The sequence below is a fragment of the Entelurus aequoreus genome, linkage group LG01 (assembly GCF_033978785.1).
Source record: "Entelurus aequoreus isolate RoL-2023_Sb linkage group LG01, RoL_Eaeq_v1.1, whole genome shotgun sequence".
Classification (NCBI taxonomy): Eukaryota; Metazoa; Chordata; class Actinopteri; order Syngnathiformes; family Syngnathidae; genus Entelurus; species Entelurus aequoreus.
In genome coordinates this window covers 67084406-67109059 of record NC_084731.1, presented here as the reverse complement: position 1 = coordinate 67109059, position 24654 = coordinate 67084406, and the positions used below count along the sequence as shown (strand labels likewise).

The 24654-nt window shown below is 39.5% G+C and overlaps 1 protein-coding gene across 1 annotated transcript in view; it reads right to left on the bottom strand.

Moving 5' to 3' along the window:
- The window catches only part of pusl1 (pseudouridine synthase like 1), a 50623-nt gene that overhangs the window by 9904 nt on the left and 16065 nt on the right, over positions 1-24654 (bottom strand). Inside the window, exons 3-4 of the mRNA XM_062043677.1 lie at positions 12897-13084; positions 6199-6336 (exon numbers count right to left, since the gene is read on the bottom strand). Coding sequence (XP_061899661.1) covers positions 6199-6336; positions 12897-13084 — 326 coding nt within the window. The remainder of the gene's footprint in view (positions 1-6198; positions 6337-12896; positions 13085-24654) is intronic.

The following is a 24654-nucleotide window of genomic DNA, read 5'->3' as shown; positions in this document are numbered from 1 at the left end:
TGGCATTACAGGTCAGCGCTCACCTACATAGTCCTTTCAAGAGGGAGACACCTACAATAAAGGTGAGAGTACTGTTTTTAAGTACAGTGGAACATTTTCATCTCCTCAGTATTTGTCTTCTAGGCTTTTACACACAAAAACAAGTTCTTTTGAAACAGTGCCAAGGGAAAGCTATAGTTTAGTTGATTATTAGCCAGCTAACTACTTCTTACACGACCTTCATGCTATAGCAAAACAATGACAGTTGTCACATTTTCTTTGGGGTTGGTTGTCACATATATGTCTCATATATTCATACATACATACTTGCCTAACATGTGTTTCCTGGATGTAACACATCTCACGGTATGATACTATTATGGTATATGTCCCAAAAATAAAACATATATACATAAATATATATACATACACATATACTATATATACATTTTGGATAACAGATATACATATGTATATATATGTACTGTATACTCATTCACATATACTTGCCTAAAGATGTGTTTCCTGGGATGTAACGATATCAATATCAATAGTACGATATTATGGTAAGTCCACGATATGATATTATTGTGGTGTATGTGCCCCAAAAAAACATATATATGTTTATAAATAGTATATATATATTTATAAATATATATACATATAAATACATACATATATACATTTTGGATAACAAATATACATGTATACATATATGCAATAAACTATATACTTTTAACTTCAGAGAAAGTGGAAAATGCTGGTCGCCATAAAAGTTAGCAGACAATTTAGTGTTTAATAATGCAAGTACCTCACACATTGATGCTCGGCCCCTTGGCATCAAATATATATTCCAAGTAGCTTCTTATGTTACCTGTGTTCCTCGCAGTGCAACCAAACTTTTTCTTTGTCTGCTACTTCAAGCATAGGTAACGAATCCATTTGAACCAGGATTGATAGAATGTTGTTCAAAACAAATGTGGGTTCAAACTTGACAACTTCTGACTGGCTTTATGTGCAAACACTGCAATCAATCAATCAATCAATCAATCAATCAATCAATCAATCAATGTTTATTTATATAGCCCTAAATCACAAGTGTCTCAAAGGGCTGCACAAGCCACAACGACATCCTCGGTTCAGATCCCACATCAGGGCAAGGAAAAACTCAACCCAGTGGGATGACAATGAGAAACCTTGGAGAGGACCGCAGATGTGGGTGACCCCCTCCCCTCTAGGGGAGACCGGTGCAATGGACGAGTGGGTCTAGCATAATATTGTAAAAGTCCAGTCCATAGTGGATCTAACATAATAGTGAGAGTCCAGTCCATAGTGGGGCCAGCAGGAAACCATCCCGAGCGGAGACGGGTCAGCAGCGCAAAGATGTCCCCAACCGACGCACAGGCACCGGTTGGGGACATCTGCGGTCCCCAACCGCAGATGGGGACCGCGGTTGGGGACCTGAGTTCCAGAGTCGGGACCACCCCGGGTCCCGACTCTGGACAGCCGCACTTCATCCATGGCCACCGGACCTGTACCCCCCACTCCCCCTCCACAAGGGAGAGGGGGGCAGAGCAGAAAAGAAAAGAAACGACAGATCAACTGGTCTAAAAGGGGGGTCTATTTAAAGGCTAGAGTATACAAATGAGTTTTACGATGGGACTTTAATGCTTCTACTGAGGTAGCATCTCTAACTGTTACCGGGAGGGCATTCCAGAGTACTGGATCCCGAATAGAAAACGCTCTATAGCCCGCAGACTTTTTTTGGGCTCTGGGAATCACTAATAAGCCGGAGTTCTTTGAACGCAGATTTCTTGCCGGGACATATGGTACAATTCAACCGGCAAGATAGGCTGGAGCTAGACCGTGTAGTATTTTATACGTAAGTAGTAAAACCTTAAAGTCACATCTTAAGTGCACAGGAAGCCAGTGCAGGTGAGCCAGTACAGGCGTAATATGATCAAACTTTCTTGTTCTTGTCAAAAGTCTAGCAGCCGCATTTTGTACCAACTGTAATCTTTTAATGCTAGACATAGGGAGACCCGAAAATAATACGTTACAGTAATCGAGACGAGACGTAACGAACGCATGAATAATGATCTCAGCGTCGCTAGTGGACAAAATGGAACGGATTTTAGCGATATTACGGAGATGAAAGAAGGCCGTTTTAGTAACACTCTTAATGTGTGACTCAAACGAGAGAGTTGGGTCGAAGATAATACCCAGATTCTTTACCGAGTCACCTTGTGTAATTGTTTGGTTGTCAAATGTTAAGGTGGTATTATTAAATAAATGTCGGTGTCTAGCAGGACCGATAATCAGCATTTCCGTTTTCTTAGCGTTGAGTTGCAAAAAGTTAGCGAACATCCATTGTTTTAATTTCATTAAGATACGCCTCCAGCTGACTACAATCCGGCGTGTTGGTCAGCTTTAGGGGCATGTACAGTTGGGTGTCATCAGCATAACAGTGAAAGCTAACAGCGTGTTTGCATATGATGTCACCTAGCGGCAGCATGTAGATACTACAGAGTGCAGGGCCAAGAACTGAACCCTGGGGGACTCCGCACGTTACCTTGACATAGTCCGAGGTCACATTGTTATGGGAGACGCACTGCATCCTGTCAGTAAGATAAGAGTTAAACCAAGACAAGGTTAAGTCTGACATACCAATATGTGTTTTGATACGCTCTAATAAAATATTATGATCGACGTATCGAAAGCGGCGCTAAGATCAAGAAGCAGCAACATAGATGACGCATCAGAATCCATCGTTAGCAGTAGCTCATTAGTCATTTTTGCGAGGGCTGTCTCCGTAGAGTGATCTGCCCTGAAACCGGATTGAAAAGGTTCACAGAGATTGTTAGACGCTAAGTGTTCATTTAGCTGCTGTGCAACAATTTTTTTAGAAGATTTTCGAAATAAACAGAAGGTGTGATACCGGCCGGTAGTTTACCATGAGGTCAGGATCGAGGTAGGGTCTTTTGAGCAGAGGATGAATAACCGCTTTTTTGAATGCTAGGCGAACAGTGCCAGAGGAAAGTGATAAGTTTATAATATTTAGCACTGATGGACCTAATAATACAAAAAGCTCCTTGATAAGTTTCCCAGGGAAGTGGGTCAAGTAAACATGTTGTTTGTTTTATCCCATTTACACGCCGTAGCAATTCCTCTAATGTTATTTCATCAAAAATAGAGAGACTATTTTGGAGGGCAGTATCTGTCATATATACAGTTTGTTAGCAACATCACTCAAAAAGTTGCACACAGATTTGAATGAAAACAATCTTTTCTCTCTCCTTTACGACCTCCCACACACGGACATGTAGAACATGGATTGACGGCTCGTTAACTTCCAGACGGGCCAATTCAAAAGTACCAGCCAAGTTTTCCTTTCATGCCGTCACACGTCACGGTATTATTGAAGGGCAACAACCATAATAAACACTGTTAAATATTTTCGGCATAATTTTGCCTCACCAGGTTATGCAGTTAAACAATCATTTGTTTTGGTCATTCTATTCTTATATCGGAAAAAAACTATACAAAAAAAGGAAGAAAAAAAAATAGTATGTAATGAGAAAAAGTTGAAATGTTCTAAATGATAATAATGATATACTGTAGTTAGTCACCTATAATAGAAATGTGACACAATATCTGTAAGTGACAAACATATCAATATGTGCCCATGCATACTTTGACTTTTCACTATACAGACTTGGTGGAATAAGAGTCGATATATTCATTTGAGGATTGATATTAGAGCGTAAAGATTTGATATCGGCGGTATCGATATCGATCACAAACCACCATCTCTGTGATGGCGTTGGTTGTCACAATGTGACTTTTATATTTGTTGCAATAGGCCAAAAAATGACATATTTCAAGCCATCACTAAATGTAATGTGAGAATAATGAAGGTACAGTGGAGTAAAGAGTGTGTACAAGTACATTGATAAGAGAAGAAGATGCTGATGTTGCACAAATGACAATGAAGCCAAGGTGCATGTATTTGGGATGCGGGAGGAAGTCCAAGTGTGCCCACAACAAACCCACGCTGGGACCAGACTTGCAAACTCCACATGAAGAGGTTTGAGCTCACAGCTGTGCGGCCAAAACAATGTGACCTTATATTCAAGCTTGGTTGTCCAAAGAAACAATTCCTCTCATCAACTACAAACACATTTCACTTCCACACCCCCACCTTGGAGGATTCTGGGAGATGTACCGGTAGTCTATTTTCAGACCCAGCCAACGATAAAGCGGCAGAAAAAAAACTACACACCAAGATTTTTTTTCCGTCCTGTCCAGACTTAGACAAATCCTATTGTTGATGTAGATGATCTATATCTGCTGTACACATTTACCGTATTTTCCAGACCATAGGGCGCACCGGATTAAAAGGTGCACTGCCAATGAGAGGGTTCTGGTCAGGTCTATTTTCATACAAAAGGCGTACTGGATTATAATGCGCATTAAAGGGGTCATGTTATTATGATTATTTTCTAAATGTAAAAGACTTCCTTGTGGTCTACATTTACGTGCCTCCACTTTGACAGCGTCTTCTCCCCGTCATCTTTGTTGTAGCGGTGTAGCGTGCAAGGACGGGAGTGGAAGAAGTGTCAAAAGATGGAGCTAACTGTTTTAATGACATTAAGACTTTTAGACCAGTTGATCTGCCGTTTCTTTTCTTTTCTTTTCTACTCTGCTCCGGGGTGGACCGCTAGCCTGTCCATCAGATGGGGACATCTCTACGCTGCTGACCCGTCTCCGCTCGGGATGGTTCCCGCTGGCCCCACCATGGACTGGACTTTCGCTGATGTGTTGGACTTTCACAATATTATGTCAGACCCACTCGACACCGAGGATGTCGTTGTGGCTTGTACAGCCCTTTGAGACACTTGTGATTTAGGGCTATATAAATAAACATTGATTGATTGATTGAAGACTTTACTTCAATCAATAACAGAGCAGCATCTCCTCATCCGTGGCTCACTAGTGCAACAACAACGCCCGAAATGTGTCCCGTGAAAAACTGTCCGACCGGAATACTCTAATAACTAAAGTTCCTTGGGTGAATAATGTTAACTCACTAAACCAGTATGTTTTAGTGCTTTCATGGTGACTTTACTGACAGATATATACACACTACTTTATATTAGAAATGGCAACAGCGGAGGATGAATGTCCCATAACAAGAAGATAGATCATCACGGTATTATTGTGAAGACTTTGAAACTGAAATACTGTGATACATACGATACCGTACGATTGTACTTCCAGTTAAAAGCTCTAAACAGAAGGGCACTGCAGCACCTGAGTGAGCAAACTTGTCCAAAAGATGGCGGCATAGCACAAACAATAACACACCTTTTTTTTTAACTATCTGCATTATGGGCGTCAGCGAAGAAGAACCCATAAATTAGCTGCACTGTTTTGAAGCCACAAGGGTCAAAGCATAGGAAAAGTAGCAGATTGGCAGCCATTTTAAGTCCTCAAATCAGCCATTAATAAAACAGTGCACAAAAATATTACTATCAGACTATCAAATTGAACCACTTTCCACCTTAATATTAAGTTATATATACAGTTTACTTAGTTTTCCAAGGCTCAAAATGACTTCCTAAAATCTAAACAAATCAAGCGTAGTAATTTTCTATCGCCACAAGGTGTCAGTAAGAGTCTACAATCAAATGGCCTTCACATTTTGGAAGAAGAATCCATAGATTAGCTGCATTATTTTGAAGCCGCAAGGGTCAAAGCGGAGGGAAAAAGGTGATGGACTGGAATCTATGGTAATTCCTATTTTATTGTAATCAAGCATATGGACCAAAGTTGTGTTGTTTTGTGTGATGCTGCCAAACAACACATCAATGGTGGAGGTAAGAATATGCTTTGAGAGAGTATTTTTGAGTAGATGAAAGAGAGATGGAAGGTGAAAATGTGAGGCGACACCAACATGTTCGCCACAGGAAGGAGCTCTGCATGAATATGAGCCTGCAGCTTCTCTTGGCCTACTTTCCCTCCTTCAAAACAAGAAGAAGACAAATGTGTTTCTTCACGCTCCTCCTTCCCATCACATCATCTCATCTCTTGTAGTCTCTGCTTTTTAGGACCTGGACTCACATCAAACTTGACTGGCCCTAATTTGCAGTTAGGACTGGCACATGTGGATTATTCGTGTGTGTGTGTGTGTGTGTGTGTGGGCGTGTGTGCACTCACGTGTGGTGGAGATTCCAGCACATGTTGCGCTCCACAAGGGGAATTTGACAACCTAGGGCCATGCGATAGACGTAAGTGCGGGAAAGTGCGCGGTAACGGGCGCTGAAGTCAGCTGCCACTCGATAGGCTTGGTTGATGCTGGTGGAGGAGAAGACATATTTCATACATGTGAGTAGGGTTGTCCCCACACCAATCATTTCCTACCACTACCAACATGTACATCCTTACTTTTACAAATAAAGGGAACTACTATTTTAACAGAAAATCTTACAATACAATAAACATATGTTTCCTATGGCATTTAAAGAACAATTGTAGAAGGTTACAATATAAATTAAAGGGCATTAAACACATTCATGTTGCACTGAAAGAACAATAGACAATTTTCCATATCACATATAGTCTGCCATAATCAAGGATTAGATACAAATATAATAAAACGCTTTATTGACATTATATTAAATGATTTATGGTTGCCAATCCTGGTCTGTGCTTTAAGAAAAATACAATTATTAGTAAATATTAAAAACAAAACCATGGATAAATGTACACATATAAGCCGTGGAGCAGGTAAAACACACTTTTGTTACAATTTGTTACCAAAATTAGTCATTCCACTTGCACTAGTTGACGCTAATTGGGCAGTTTTAACTCCGCTAATATTTGGCATTAAGCCAAGCAGCTGTGTGCGTGTTACGTATCTACATGTTGCGTATCTACATGTTGCGTATCTACATGTTGCATATCTACATGATGCGTATCTACATGTTGCGTATCTACATGTTGCGTATCTACATGTTGCGTATCTACATGTTACCTATCTACATGTTACCTATCTACATGTTACGTATCTACATGTCACGTATTTACATGTCACGTATCTACATGTCACGTATCTACATGTCACGTATCTACATGTCACGTATCTACATGTCACGTATCCACATGTCACGTATCTACATGTCACGTATCTACATGTCACGTATCTACATATCACGTATCTACATGTTATGTATCTACATGTCACGTAATTACATGTCACGTATCTACATGTCACGTATCTACATGTCACGTATCTACATGTCACGTATCTAATTGTTACATATCTGCATCTTAGGTATCTACATGTTACAGAGCAACATGTTACGTCTCGACATGTTATGTATCTACAAAGCAGTGAAGTTGTCACGTTGTGTAAATGGTAAATAAAAAGAGAATACAATGATTTGCAAATCCTTTTCAACTTATAATCAATTGAATAGACTGCAAAGACAAGATATTTCATGTTCACACTGAGAAACGTTATTTTTTGCAAATATGATCTCATTTGGAATTTGATGCCTGCAACATGTTTCAAAAAAGCTGGCACAAGTGGCAAAAAAGAGTGAGAAAGTTGAGGAATGCTCATCAAAGACTTATTTGGAACATCCCACAGGTGAACAGGCTAATTTGGAACAGGTGGGTGCCATGATTGGGTATAAAAGCAGCTTCCATGAAATGCTCAGTCATTCACAAACAAGGATGGGGCGAGGGTCACCACTTTGTCAACAAATGCCTGAGCAAATTGTTTAAGAACAACATTTCTCAACCAGCTATTGCAAGGAATTTAGGGATTTCACCATCTAATATCATCAAAAGGTTCAGAGAATCTGGAGAAATCACTGCATGTAATATTGAATGCCCGTGACCTTGGATGCCTCAGGCGGTACTGCATCAAAAATCCACATCAGTGTGTAAAGGATATCACCACATGGGCTCAGGAACATTTCAGAAAACCACTGTCAGTAACTACAGTTGGTCGCTACATTTGTAAGTGCAAGTTAAAACTCTACTATGCAAAGCCAAAGCCATTTATCAACAACACCCAGAAACGCTTCGCTGGGCCCGAGCTCATCTAAGATTGACTGATGCAAAGTGGAAAAGTGTTCTGTGGTCTAACGAGTCCACATTTCAAATTGTTTTAGGAAACTGTGGACGTCGTGTCCTCCGGACCAGAGAGGAAAAGAACCATCTGGACTGTTCTAGGGTCAAAGTGTAAAAGGCAGCATCTGTGATGGTATGGGGGTGTATTAGTGGCCAAGGCATGGGTAACTTACACATCTGTGAAGGCATCATTAATGCTGAAAGGTACATACAGCTTTTGGAGCAACATATGTTGCCATCCAAGCAACGTTATCATGGACGCCCCTGCTTATTTCAGCAAGACAATGCCAAGCCACGTGTTACAACAGCGTGGCTTCATAGTAAAAGAGTGCGGGTACTAGACTGGCCTGTCTGTAGTCCAGACCTGTCTCCCATTGAAAATGTGTGAAGGCTAAAATATCAGAAGGGAGACTGTTTGAACAACTTAAGCTGTACTTCAAGCAAGAATTGGAAAGAATTCCAACTTCAAAAATGTGTCTCCTCAGTTCCCAAACCTTTACTGAGTGTTGTTAAAAGAAAAGGCCATGTAACACAGTGGTAAAAATGCCTTTTTTTGCAATGTGTTGCTGCCATTCAATTCTAAGTTCATGATTATTTGCCCAAAAACTGAAGTTTCTCAGCGTGAACATGAAATATCTTGTCTTTGCGGTCTATTCAATTGAATATAAGTTGAAAAGGATTTGTTGTATTGTCTTTTTATTTACCATTTACACAACGTGACAACTTAACTGCTTTTGGCTTTTGTACATTGGTTTAGAAAAATACCTGTAAGTAAATTACTAACATCCTATAATTTGATTTTGATATGAATATTTGTCATCTTCTGATAGATTCAAAGTTAACACCAATGGGAGCATTTTAAAACTCTGCCAGACTCAATTGCACCTATTTATTTGGCTGATGAACATTATCACATCCTATATTCAGAAAGTATAAACAACCACAAATAAAGATAGGATACTATTAACATCTAAGTCTAAGAAAAAGCCATTATCATTTGTACATTTTCAGAATGTGCTTGGTCTATTTTTAAACAAAGAACGCAACCAGAAGTTGTCTTTATTTTGAAGTTACCATGCCATGGTTTTAACAATCCGGCCCACTTGGGAATAGATTTTTCTCCATGTGGCCCCTGAGCTAAAGAGTTTGACACCCCCATCTAATTGCTGGAAAAAACAACCTTTGCCGATATTCAATTTTTTTGAGTTTCACCTGTATTTAGCCAGTACCATACCATTCATGTGTCAAATAAATCAGCTGTATTTACCCAGTACCATACCATTCATGCGTCAAATAAATCACCTGTATTTAGCCAGTACCATACCATTCGTGTGTCAAATAAATCAGCTGTATATAGCCAGTACCATACCATTCATGTGTCAAATAAATCAGCTGTATTTAGCCAGTACCATACCATTCATGTGTCAAATAAATCAGCTGTATTTAGCCAGTACCATACCATTCATGTGTCAAATAAATCACCTGTATTTAGCCAGTACCATACCATTCATGTGTCAAATAAATCAGCTGTATTTAGCCAATACCATATCATTCATGTGTCAAATAAATCACCTGTATTTAGCCAGTACCATACCATTCATGTTTCAAATAAATCACCTGTATTTAGCCTGTACCATACCATTCATGTGTCAAATAAATCAGCTGTATTTAGCCAGTACCATACCATTCATGTGTCAAATAAATCAGCTGTATTTAGCCAGTACCATACCATTCATGTGTCAAATAAATCACCTGTATTTAGCCAGTACCATACCATTCATGTGTCAAATAAATCAGCTGTATTTAGCCAATACCATATCATTCATGTGTCAAATAAATCACCTGTATTTAACCAGTACCATACCATTCATGTTTCAAATAAATCACCTGTATTTAGCCAGTACCATACCATTCATGTTTCAAATAAATCACCTGTATTTAGCCTGTACCATACCATTCATGTTTCAAATAAATCACCTGTATTTAACCAGTACCATACCATTCATGTGTCAAATAAATCACCTGTATTTTGCCAGTACCATTCCATTCATGTGTCAAATAAATCACCTGTATTTAGCCAGTACCATACCATTCATGTGTCAAATAAATCCCCTGTATTTAGCCAGTACCATACCATTCATGTGTCAAATAAATCCCCTGTATTTAGCCAGTACCATACCATTCATGTGTCAAATAAATCACCTGTATTTAACCAGTACCATACCATTCATGTGTCAAATAAATCAGCTGTATTTAGCCAGTACCATACCATTCATGTGTCAAATAAATCACCTGTATTTAGCCAGTACCATACCATTCATGTGTCAAATAAATCACCTGTATTTAGCCAATACCATATCATTCATGTGTCAAATAAATCAGCTGTATTTAGCCAGTACCATACCATTCATGTTTCAAATAAATCACCTGTATTTAGCCATTACCATACCATTCATGTGTCAAATAAATAACCTGTATTTTGCCAGTACCATTCCATTCATGTGTCAAATAAATCACCTGTATTTAGCCAGTACCATACCATTCATATGTCAAATAAATCAGCTGTATTTAGCCAGTACCATACCATTCATGTGTCAAATAAATCACTTGTATTTAGCCAGTACCATACCATTCATGTGTCAAATAAATCAGCTGTATTTAGCCAGTACCATACCATTCATGTGTCAAATAAATCAGCTGTATTTAGCCAGTACCATACCATTCATGTTTCAAATAAATCACCTGTATTTAACCAGTACCATACCATTCATGTGTCAAATAAATCAGCTGTATTTAGCCAGTACCAAACCATTCATGTGTCAAATAAATCACCTGTATTTAGCCAGTACCATACCATTCATGTGTCAAATAAATCACCTGTATTTAGCCAGTACCATACCATTCATGTGTCAAATAAATCAGCTGTATTTAGCCAATACCATACCATTCATGTGTCAAATAAATCAGCTGTATTTAGCCAGTACCATACCATTCATGTGTCAAATAAATCACCTGTATTTAGCCAGTACCAAACCATTCATGTGTCAAATAAATCAGCTGTATTTAGCCAGTACCATACCATTCATGTGTCAAATAAATCAGCTATATTTAGCCAGTACCATGCCATTCATGTGTCAAATAAATCAGCTGTATTTAGCCAGTACCAAACCATTCATGTGTCAAATAAATCAGCTGTATTTAGCCAGTACCATACCACTCATGTGTCAAATAAATCACCTGTATTTAGCCAGTACCATACCACTCATGTGTCAAATAAATCACCTGTATTTAGCCAGTACCATGCCATTCATGTGTCAAATAAATCAGCTGTATTTAGCCAGTACCATACCACTCATGTGTCAAATAAATCACCTGTATTTAGCCAGTACCATACCATTCATGTGTCAAATAAATCAGCTGTATTTAGCCAGTACCATACCACTCATGTGTCAAATAAATCACCTGTATTCAGCCAGTACCATACCATTCATGTGTCAAATAAATCAGCTGTATTTAGCCAGTACCATACCACTCATGTGTCAAATAAATCACCTGTATTTAGCCAGTACCATACCATTCATGTGTCAAATAAATCACCTGTATTTAGCCAGTACCATACCATTCATGTGTCAAATAAATCAGCTGTATTTAGCCAGCACCATACCATTCATGTGTCAAATAAATCACCTGTAGCCAGTACCATACCATTCATGTGTCAAATAAATCAGCTGTATTTAGCCAGCACCATACCATTCATGTGTCAAATAAATCACCTGTAGCCAGTACCATACCATTCATGTGTCAAATAAATCAGCTGTATTTAGCCAGTACCATACCATTCATGTGTCAAATAAATCACCTGTATTTAGCCAGTACCATACCATTCATGTGTCAAATAAATCACCTGTATTTAGCCAGTACCATACCATTCATGTGTCAAATAAATCACCTGTATTTAGCCAGTACCATACCATTCATGTGTCAAATAAATCACCTGTATTTAGCCAGTACCATACCATTCATGTGTCGAATAAATCACCTGTATTTAGCCAGTACCATACCATTCATGTGTCAAATAAATCACCTGTATTTAGCCAGTACCATACCATTCATGTGTCAAATAAATCACCTGTATTTAGCCAGTACCATACCATTCATGTGTCAAATAAATCACCTGTATTTAGCCAGTACCATACCATTCATGTGTCAAATAAATCACCTGTATTTAGCCAGTACCATACCATTCATGTGTCAAATAAATCACCTGTATTTAGCCAATACCATACCATTCATGTGTCGAATAAATCACCTGTATTTAGCCAGTACCATACCATTCATGTGTCAAATAAAGGGTACCTTAATGACCAGCACATTGGAAGTGCATGTATAATATATTACAGCTCTACATATGTACTAATGTAACAAACAGGGTCAATTATGTCTTGGAAATATGTATTATTGTTATAATTACACAACATGTGTAAAAATATTGTCAATATGTGGAAGCTGAACCTTGTTCCCCTACTGCATTAATTGGTGTGACACCTGCCTCTTTATGTGTGTAGGACACGCCTTTCTACTTCCCTTTGTGTCCACCACATCTACCTGAGATGTAGGCGGCCATGTGATGACAGAAAATAGTATTTATGGAAGAACTTTGGCCATTATTCCTTCTTGTTTAGTATTTATTGTGGTGTTGTTAAAATGGTCAGATGCATGGTAGAAGTCAAACATAAATGTGTGTCATCCAGCATGAGGACTATTGGAACACTTACCTGATGTGCTCCCTGTCCAGCTTTAAATTGAGAGCCTTGACAAGGACATCTTCGGTAAATGGCGGCTTATCGTTTTTGCGTTGAAAATCAAAGTGGGCGGAGTTGGAGAGGGCGTGGACGCCTGAATCTGTCCTGCTGGAGATGTAGAGTCGTACTGGGTGGAGTGGCTTCAGCCTCTCTATGGCATCCTGCAGGCATGGGAGAGTAAAATGAAGTATGTGAGCTTGGCCTGCAAACTTTTCTGTCCAATAACAAGTGCTGCGCAGGCCTTAAAGGGGAAGTGCGCTTTTTTGTAATGTTGCCTATCGTTCACAATCATTCGGCAAGACATGACCACGGATGTATTACTTTTTTATGTATTTTAACTCCTAAATAAAAGTCTGTATACAGCGGCGGTCCTCTTTTCCGCCCTGAAAACCTAATAAAAAAACATCAACTCTACTCCATTTACATTTGGTGACTTGAATATTCACCTAATATTGGAAATATTGTTATTATTAGCGCTAACGCAGGCAAACTATTTATATAACAGCGCCATGATCACTTCCTGTTTGCCAATGTTGACGTCATCGTCATGCTTCCTTTGCTCTTGAAAGTTTATTGAAGATCAAAAATCATGCCTCTCACCTGGATAGTAGAAGGATGAGAATGTCTTCCGACAAGTTGGTACACTTTGACAGCCAATTTAGACCCGGAAATGGCGAGAACGACACAAAGACACTTGGTTCCACCCTGCTTTTTTTTGTAAGGATTATGAGTCATTTTTCATCTAAAACAGGAACTTTCAGGCAGCATCCTAATGACCGCAGACCTTGTACAGTAAAGGCTGGAATATACTCTCGCGTTGCGTAGCTTGCGTCCCCCCCGACGGCGTCTTGTTTCATTTATAGTTCAAGGTTTTCCGCAACGTTTTGTTGTTAAGGCAGCCGCCTTAACAACAAAGAGCCACCGTCTAAACTAAGGTATGTAGTGTGCTTAGTCTGGAGACTAAATACACACGGTGTTTTGTGTAACTGTTGTTTGGTAAGGAAGTGTTGATATTCTTTGCTTAGTTTGATAAATGTTGGAGCAGTTTGCTTCATCAGGAGGGTGAAGTCGCTCAACTAGTGTTGGATTTAACTGTGTTGGATCCTTGGCTGCTAGTGAGGGCATAGAAAAGGGGTATTTTTCTAGCAGCAGACAGCGTTTAAGATTGAGTGTTTCACTGCTAAATTAATAATATATTTATATTGGATATGGATTTTAAATATGTATCTAAAATAGGTGGTTAATTGGTTAGGTATTTATGTATTTGCATATTGGGTTTTCTGCTGCATTTATCTATTGTGTTTCTGGTGTTAAATGTATTTTATATGTACCTTGGTGCATTTATGTTGAGACAATTTATTTAAAATCTGAATTAACTTAAAGGGAAAATATTAATCCATTTTCTTGCACTTGTTTAATTGTTAAGTGTTTGATAGCCTGATTAATAATTGTAAATTATGGGATTGATAATTGATTGATTTTTTACAGCATGTTAATCTTGTGGTGTTTTGTCCTTAAAGGTTTTTCACCTACTAAAGAAGCTAAAGGCTACTAAAGACAGCTAATGACAGCTAAAGAAACTAAGTCTACTAACTAAGTCTACTAACACTGCTAAAAAGACTAAAGAAGAAAAAAGAAGCTCTTTCTTCGTTGGAAAAACTTGCAAACTAAAGGAAAATAAAAGGAAAAAAGTAACTACGGTCTGGTCTTTTGAGTGAAATCCAGAAGCCACATTCAGCATTGGTACATCCCTTCAAGTGTGGGATAAGCACAGTGAAAAAAACAAAACACTTGACAAGCACTTACCAGTGAGCTGCCTCTATTTTTTAAATGTTATTTATTTACTAGCAAGCTGGTCTCGCTCTGCTCGACATTTTTCATTCTAAGAGAGACAAAACTCAAAAAAAATTTAAAAATCCAAGAAAATATTTTAAAGACTTGGTCTTCACTAACTGACAAAAACAGATAACAGATTTGGTGTCCAGTTCAAAGTGTGACATGATTTATTTAAAAATTTGAGAGTTGACTTTTGTATTTTACATGAGTTATTATTTGTACAAACATGGTGCAAAGTAATTCATGACTTGTTCAAAAATGTTAGTGGCTAGCTAGTTAAAATGGGATATTGTGATTTCACAAGACTGTCTTAAAAGTGATCATTTGAAAATGTTCAATTTGAAAAATGTGCACTTAGAGAAAATATAAAAATAAAGTGTTGCATATTCAATCAATCAATGTTTATTTATATAGCCCTAAATCACAAGTGTCTCAAAGGGCTGTACAAGCCACAACGACATCCTCGGTACAGAGCCCACATACGGGCAAGGAAAACTCACCCCAGTGGGACGTCAATGTGAATGACTATGAGAAACCTTGGAGAGGACCGCATATGTGGGTAACCCCCCCCCCTCTAGGGGAGACCGAAAGCAATGGATGTCGAGTGGGTCTGAAATAATATTGTGAAAGTCCAACACATCAGCGAAAGTCCAGTCCATGGTGGGGCCAGCAGGAACCATCCCGAGTGGAGACGGGTCAGCAGCGTAGAGATGTCCCCATCTGATGGACAGGCTAGCGGTCCACCCCGGGTTGGGAGCAGAGTAGAAAAGAAAAGAAAAGAAACGGCAGATCAACTGGTCTAAAAAGGGAGTCTATTTAAAGGCTAGAGTATACAAATGAGTTTTAAGATGAGACTTAAATGCTTCTACTGAGGTAGCATCTCTAACTTTTACCGGGAGGGCATTCCATAGTATTGGAGCCCGAATAGAAAACGCTCTAGAGCCCGCAGACTTTTTTTGGGCTCTGGGAATCACTAATAAGCCGGAGTTCTTTGAACGCAGATTTCTTGCCGGGACATATGGTACAATACAATCGTCAAGATAGGCAGGAGCTTGACCGTGTAGTATTTTATACGTAAGTAGTAAAACCTTAAAGTCGCATCTTAGGTGCACAGGAAGCCAGTGCAAGTGAGCCAGTATAGGCGTAATATGATCAAACTTTCTTGTTTTTGTCAAAAGTCTAGCAGCCGCATTTTGTACCATCTGTAATCTTTTAATGCTAGACATAGGGAGGCCCGAAAATAAAACGTTACAGTAATCGAGACGAGATGTAACGAACGCATGGATAATGATCTCAGCATCGCTTGTGGACAAAATGGAACGGATTTTAGCGATATTACGGAGATGAAAGAAGGCCGTTTTAGTAACACTCTTAATGTGTGACTCAAACGAGAGAGTTGGGTCGAAGATAATACCCAGATTCTTTACCGAGTCGCCTTGTTTAATTGTCTGGTTGTCAAATGTTAAGGTGGTATTATTAAATAGATGTCGGTGCTGAGCAGGACCGATAATCAGCATTTCCGTTTTCTTAGCGTTGAGTTGCAAAAAGTTAGCGGACATCCATTGTTTAATTTCATTAAGACACGCCTCCAGCTGACTACAATCCGGCGTGTTGGTCAGCTTTAGGGGCATGTAGAGTTGGGTGTCATCAGCATAACAGTGAAAGCTAACACCGTATTTGCGTATGATGTCACCTAGCGGCAGCATGTAAATACTAAAGAGTGCAGGGCCAAGAACTGAACCCTGGGGAACTCCGCACGTTACCTTAACATAGTCCGAGGTCACATTGTTATGGGAGACACACTGCATCCTGTCAGTAAGATAAGAGTTAAACCAAGACAAGGCTAAGTCTGACATCCCAATACGCGTTTTGATACGCTCTAATAAAATATTATGATCAACAGTATCGAAAGCGGCGCTAAGATCAAGAAGCAGCAACATAGATGAAGCATCAGAATCCATCGTTAGCAATAGATCATTAGTCATTTTTGCGAGGGCTGTCTCCGTAGAGTGATTTGCCCTGAAACCGGATTGAAAAGGTTCACAGAGATTGTTAGACGCTAAGTGTTCATTTAGCTGCTGTGCTACAATTTTTTCGAGGATTTTCGAGATAAACGGAAGGTGGGACACCGGCCGGTAGTTTACCAGGAGATCAGGATCGAGGTTAGGTCTTTTGAGTAGAGGATGAATAACCGCTTTTTTGAATGCTAGGGGAACAGTGCCAGAGGAAAGTGATAAGTTTATAATATTTAACACTGATGGACCTAATAATACAAAAAGCTCCTTGATAAGTTTCCCAGGAATTGGGTCAAGTAAACATGTTGTTTGTTTTGTCCCATTTACACATTTTGACAATTCCTCCAATGTTATTTCATCAAAGAGAGAGAAACTATTTTGGAGGGCGGTATCCGTCGTATACACAGTCGTATTTATATATTGATATTTATCTGTTTCTATATACAGTATATTTATTGTGAGAAATCATTACAATGATCAGTGTTTCCACAAAGATAAATATAATTAATTATCAATAATAACATAGAGTTAAAGGTAAATTGAGCAAATTGGCTATTTCTGGCAATTTATTTAAGTGTGTATCAAACTGGTAGCCCTTCGCATTAATCAGTACCCAAGAAGTAGCTCTTGGTTTCGAAAAGGTTGGTGACCCCTGGAATAGAAACATCAGATATTGAGAAGCTCTCACAGGAGTTCAGATTCTCTATTCACCATTGACAGCCTGGTCACAGACAAAGATATGGCAAATGTTGTACAAGAGCAGCAAGATTCCGATGGGAGCAATCCACAATCTTCTGTGGTGAAAGACAGAAGAGCTCTATTTCAGCTATGTGGTCGCTAACTTCATTGCTATGAAGTAATATTGTTAAAAGGCAGATAGATGTTGTATATCTGGGGAATCAAAACATTTTTATATGAACTGCACTGCAATTATAAATGCTCTCAGATGACCACTTTCAACAATGTGGAATCATATTTTGCCCATTTGTTTGAATATTATCATTTTGTGACAACAGTGTGACTAAAATACTTGCATTGGAATCAGAAGTCAAGATGGCAAGCATATATTAAAGTTCAGTTGTTTTAGATGTATTTAAATAGGGTTGTATTAAAAATGCTTTGAGTAGTTTCTTGTAATAAATAATATTGAGTTAAGTAAAACTGCAGTTGCATTAAATGTTTTTTTTCTTCTGTCAAAATTAAAATACTTCGATGTGCTCTATTGACACACATTGTTTGCCGACGTTGTTGAGGGCCATTTGACATGTTGTAAATAACATGTCACTATCTTACACCTGTGCTAAAGTGGCTTTATCCCAAATAATGTATTCATGATTATTGAATGTAATTTTGTAAAAATCCTTTTAAAATGTTTTTTTTTTTCACTAGGCAAAACTCAACAGCCACGACAGACTAAAACGAAAACTTCCAATCGAGACAAAGTTGCTGAATGCAGTAGAAGAAGACGTCCAGATAAAGAAGAGACTTCTGGACATGATGGAGACATCAGAGAAGTGATCGTCTGACAATTTAGACAAACTAACATCAAATTACTAAGTCAAAATATTGACTTACTAATAATGACATACTTAGTATCACAGGTAACTGGGGCTGCTTTGTGTTTTGTTTATACTTTACGGAAAAAATATCAAGATATATATTGTATATCGCCATTCTGCAAATGGAGCAGAAAACACAACCAAAAATTGTAGGCGTCTTTTTTTCGCTAATATTTGTATTTATTATAACATAAAGTTATGTGGTTATTTTTAAATAAACAATGTGTTCAATGTAATCAGAGTCTATAGTCTATTGCCCCCCCCCCCAAGCTGTGGTGGCAGCGATGAGGTGGAGACGTGATGGCGACAGGCCGAGTTACACTGTTCCTTCCACCCACCCACCCCCTTCCCTGTCCTGCCACCTATCCCGGGCGACGCCCTCTCCCACCACCTTAACTAACAAATTTTCTGGGGGAAACACTGATAGTTCCTCCGTGGGGGGGTGGTGCCAGACTTGTAATTCTCTTCCAAAACACTAAGGGGCACTAACTGTAGCTGTTGTTGACTAGATAGATAGTGTTTCCTTCCTGTGCCAAGTAGGGAAGATGTTTGATAAGAAATTGTCGAGTTTGAGCCTATTATCGAATCCTCTTATCGAACCGATTCCTTATTGATTCTCTTATCGAGTCCAGATAGGTTGTTGTATATGGAAAAAAACACAATATTTGGTTTAACAAAAGTTCACTTTTATTATATAAGAAAAAAATAAAATCTAAAAATAAATAAATATTGACTGTTACCCCCCTAAAAAAATTAAATAAAATAAATAAATATTGACTGTTGTTACCCAAAGTATATTATGTGGGATTTTTCAGAAAAACAAATATATACAGTAACACAAAAACAACCTGTCTCTGTGATCACTATAGGTGTATAAATAATAATATAGTGTTAAATAAAATCAGTCCCTTGGGCACAAAACTGAAAATAATACAGCTCTCCAAAAAGTGCACTTCTGCTGCTATTTGACATAACTGTTTGTTATGATGCTTTGGCATTTTTGCACTTTATTTCTTTATTGAAAGAAAATTCTATGAAGAGAAAAGTTGTTTGCAAAGGTGGTTACATTGCTAAAAAATGAAAAGTTAAAGCTAAAAAAAGAAATACACTTTATTGAGTTAAAATCTTTCTTTATATAACTACCCAGCAAGCAACGGGAGTGACGAGCATACGCGGTAGCCCCGAAAAGTGTTGTTGCATGTCGCCACCCGGCAGCTAAGAATGAGGATTTGAGCACTCTGTGAAAGTAATCGTCAAGAACTCAGCCAACACGCCTCGTCTGCATTATTTATAATTAGACAGACAACACATATACAGTGTGATTTTTTTTTGTTTACAAGGAAAGAAAAACAAAAGTTAAAAAAGGGAGATGTCATATATATATGTGCTCAGGGGCGGATTAAGAAATTTTGGCCCCCTGGGCCTGACATGGTCTTGGCCCCTCAACCCCCCGCGCGTGTGGGCGCACACACACGCACGCACTATGCAAGAAATACTGTATACTGTGAACAGACATGCACACTGTACTGTACAGAAGAGTGCACATACTGCACACACACTATTAGGTATACCACACAGACACTGACAAGCACAGGTTTCACACAGACACAGGGGGAGGGGATAAATGGCCTAAAAATAAACATTTTTGAAAATGATTACGCCCACTTCAGTGATGGTGCATTGGGTCATTTGAGAGATATTATGTATTGGAAGTTGGTAGCTATCATGAAATAAACCCCCCAACCCACCCAAAAAACTAAATCGGACATGATTTTTGCCCCCTTTTCCTCCCTTCTATCATTAAAAATAAAATAATATCTTAGGAAAACACATTGGCATAACGGCAGCTGTGCAGCAAATTGAGGCTCAAAGTCTGTATCTATTTGTGGTTAAGCTTGAGGAGAAGGAGAAAGGTAAAATGATAACATGCATCGGAGAGCACCACAAAGAAAGGTGTAGGCCAGTTCATGGTACAAGGGCTGCATGCAGGTCAAGATAGCCCATTTCCAAGAATGCTATAGTGGCTGGACAGGCACTGGACATGTCCTGAACTCAGTGTCAGACGTGGCTGCCGAATACTTGGATGAAGTGAAGCAGCTGACAGATCTCATGCTGCCCCATCTGAAGACTGTCCTGGCCAGGCAGAGGATGGATGAGGAGACCTTCCCAATGGACCCTGTCAGTGAACAGGCTAGTAACATTGATGGCACCCCTGTGCACAACATTGGGATGGAGAGACAATGTGGCAAGGTGGACTACAAACTGAAGAAGTTGGGCACACTGAACGCAGTCAATAGGTCAATAATTTTACAGAAGAGCCAGGAGCTTCAGAGGTTTCAAGGCAGCAGCACAAGCAAAAAGGGAGGTTGAACTCAACTGGAGTAAATTCATGAAGGCAAAATTCGAGAGTAGGGCAGATGAGAAACAAGAGATGGCTCAAAGAAAGGAGAGTAAGAGACTAGACATGCTGGACACACTGAAATCTTTTGATGGCCCCTTCACGATAGTGGGGAAGTTGAAAAGTTCCTTGTGGATGAAAGTCTGCACAAGAATGCAAAGCTGCAGAGAATGAAGCTTGAGGTTCAGTTTGCCAGAGAAAGCACCAAGCTTCTGCCTAAAGTCAATCCTATCTTCACAATCCAGGTGACACTTCCCAGAAATGGCAAAAGTGCAATTCTCCAAGTCATAATGGATACTTAGAATTTTATGGTGGTGGTAAGTATTCATGAAAACAGGTAGCCTAACATTAGTGAATGGGTGAATTCTGGAAATAACCTAAAAATCTTACACAGTGCACCTTTAAGCAAGGGGTTTCTTTCGTGCTTTCAATTTTGCAAAATCATCCACCACATCATTGAAGTCCAACTCTCTTGTCAGCTCACTCTCAATTGCCATTAGAGATAACGCATTTAATCTTTTCTGAGTCATTCTTGTGCGCAGCTCATTTTTTACTCTTGACAAAAGAGAGAATGAGCGTTCTCCCTCACAGTTACTGACCGGTAGAGTGAGAAAAATCTGTAGCGCAATGTATGTATTAGGAAACGTAGGCTGTAGTCCAAAATGTATTATTGTTTTGAGCAGTCCTGAAGGGGTCCTCTCCTCATCAGTGTTGTTGAGCTGTATAAAAGATTTGAACTGTATAAGCTCCTGTCCAAGACTTTCATTGAGGTCAGATGGGTATGATTCAGTGAGAATCTTGGCCTTGTGAAGGACTGAAGCATTGGACTCTGTATCCAAAGAGAAAAGGACACTGAACAAATTGTTCAGATGTTTGTAGGCCTCCAGACGGTGATTAAGGCTTGAACTCAGTTGATCAATAGAGGCAATAAATGTCTCTATTTGAAACAGTTGCCTTCCCTCAAGCACAACATCTGGGGATGCTGATTCATCAGCAAACTTTTTACGTTTCCTCGTCCGTTCAGCCCTGTAAGATGGGGTGCCACCCAACATGTTTAAGGCTTTCTGCTCAAAATGATCAAATAGATCTCTTTGGGAGAGAACAAAGGTGCGCAGAGATTCCAGCAATCTAACTGCTGTACCAAGGTCCATGTCTGCTTTTTGAAGTTGCAGACTTGTGGCCTGAAATCTGGACAGAACAGTGTCCCAAAAGCCTGCCATGAAGGCCATCTCAAGTGAATCCAGCTTCCGCACTAGACTGTCAGCTTCAGTTCGTGTGTCTCGTTTCTCTGTGTCATCAGTGGAAATAACCTGTAGTGCTGCTTTTATTTTACTGTAGTTCTGCCACAGTGCTTTGGTAGATTCTGCACGGCAACTCCAACGCGTGTTGGATAAAGCTTTAAGTGTGAGATCTATGTTGGAATTGCCAAATACCCTGTCCCATCGGTGTGTGGATGCAGTTGTGAAGTTGTAAATAGACTGAATCAAGTCAAAATACTTAGAGACTTCATTTCCACATCTGTCAATGCTGTTGACTCCCACCAAATTCAAAGAGTGAGCTGCACATGGAATATAGTGTATTAATGGGTTGCTTTTCTTTAAGTGAGCCTGCAACCCATTATACCTCCCTGACATGTTGCTGGCATTATCATAAGCCTGCCCCCTGCAATTTGACAGCTCTAACCCTAGATTTTCCAACACAGACATGACACAGTTAGCCAAACTTTCACCTGTATGGCTAGTAATGGGCTCAAAACCCACAAAGCGTTCAACAACACTGCCCTCTTTGCTAACAAAACGGAATATGAATGTCAATTGGTCCACATGAGATAAATCTGGGGTTGAATCCACAATGATAGAGTAGTATTTGCTTGCTTGCAGTTCATCTGCTATAGCCTGTTTGGTTTTTGCACCCATCAATTCAATGAATTCCTCACAAATGGTGGAGGACAGATATGAGGTATTACCTCGACCCATCTGCCCAAACTTTCTGATGTGATCCTTTAGAAAGGGATCAAATTCAGCCAGGACCTCCAGAATACCAAGGTAGTTCCCATTGAGAGGAGACCCTAACGATTCATTTTTACCCCTAAATGCAAGGCCCCTTTCTGCAAGGAATTTAATGACTGCAACAACTCTTTGTAACACCTGCCTCCAATAGCTGCTCTCTGCCTGAAACTGTTTGAACAGGTCTGCATCAACTGTGGCACCTTTGGCGCGGTTCAAGACTGCTTGCATGCAGGTTATGTGCTCAGCACTTCGCTCATGTTCACCAAATCTTTCTGAGTGTTTCCAATCACAATAGCCTGTCACAAAAGAATGCGTTTTTGGGGAAAACAGTTTGCATGCAAAGCAGTAAACATTACCAGTAGAGGGAGAGTACATCAGCCACTCTCTTTGTACTCGTTGTCCATTGGGCAAGTGTGAAGTAAAATGTTCATTGTTTAGGCATCGGGTTTTGCCTCCTAGCCCACTGTTCCTCACAGAAGCTGGATAATGGCTGTGACGGTTGTGAAATGATTTTGCACCTCTTTGAATAAGAACTTCCTTCATTGACTCAGTGAGGGTCTCAGCCCATTTAGCGGGATCACTAGGTAGAGTTGTCACTGTAGATGGTGTTGAAGAAAGATTCAGCTCATTTTCTATGCTGTCCAGAGGTGCAGTGACCTCACATTCATCCGAGCAACTGGCTACTGCTGAATTGGTTGAATCATAAGCATCAGAAGCATTTGGTTCAGTGTCTACACTTGTAGTGGTCTCAGGATCTTGGGAGCTACATGCTAGCTCAGGTGCATTGCTAACCTTAGCTGAATTTGCAGTAGCATTTATAGAATTGCTTTCAGCAGATGTCTTTGTACTGAAGAAGCTGGAGATATTTGGAACACTCTCAAGTAAAACTGATTCCTTTTTTTTCTTTTCTTGCTGAATTTTTTTTCTAGCTCCTCCACTTAAACGTTTATGATCCATATTTCCCTTCTTTCTTTGCACATTGGCTCTTTGCCTATCACAACAGATAAACCAACTATGTGTGTGTGTGTGTGTGTGTGTGTGTGTGTGTGTGTGTGTGTGTGTGTGTGTGTGTGTGTGTGTGTGTGAGTTTGTTTGTGTGTTTATGATCGGTGCTGCTTCCTTCAAGTGTGTGAGGTGATTTAGAAAACTAGCAACCCAGCATCAACACTCCAAAGCAGAGAATAACAGCTTACTAGCATAGACAATTGAGAGCAGAGAATCAACTGATTCGTCTGATAGACAGCAGGAGAGCAGAGTGGTCAGTGATGATCGAATCAAGAAAATGTCTAAATGGCAAGGGAACAGACTGATTTGTACTGAGGAGAAAGAGAGAGAGAGCCAATTACAGTGAAATATATTCCAAAAGAGCCAAGTGACTAGCTGAAGGCAGGGACAAATGCCTTGGAGTGACCAACAAGAGTGCAAAGTACCAAATGGCAAAATGTGGAAAGACCAACAGGCAGATCTGCTTTTACCTCTTATCTTCACAACCAAAAAGTTGCTAAATGATGTTTTCAGTCGCTAGCCAGGTATGGCCAAAAGACGCGAAATCTAGCGGCAAAGTCGGTCAATCACACTGACAGTGAAACAAATATTTTGAAAAGATAATAATTGTACACCTTTGTGCACTTTAGTCTTCTATCTAAATATTTTCACAAAGGACACCAAGGCAGCTTGCTAGCTATGATGGGAGCAACAATGTCTGATAGACAGCAGGAGAGCAGAGTGGTCAGTGATGATCCAATCAAGAAAATGTCTAAATGGCAAGGGAACAGACTGATTTGTACTGAGGAGAAAGAGAGAGCCAAGTACAGTTAAATATATTTCCAGAGCCAAGTGACTAACTGAAGGCAAAGACAACAGCCAGATACCTTAGCAGAGACCAACAAGAATTCAAAGTACCTAATAGCAAGA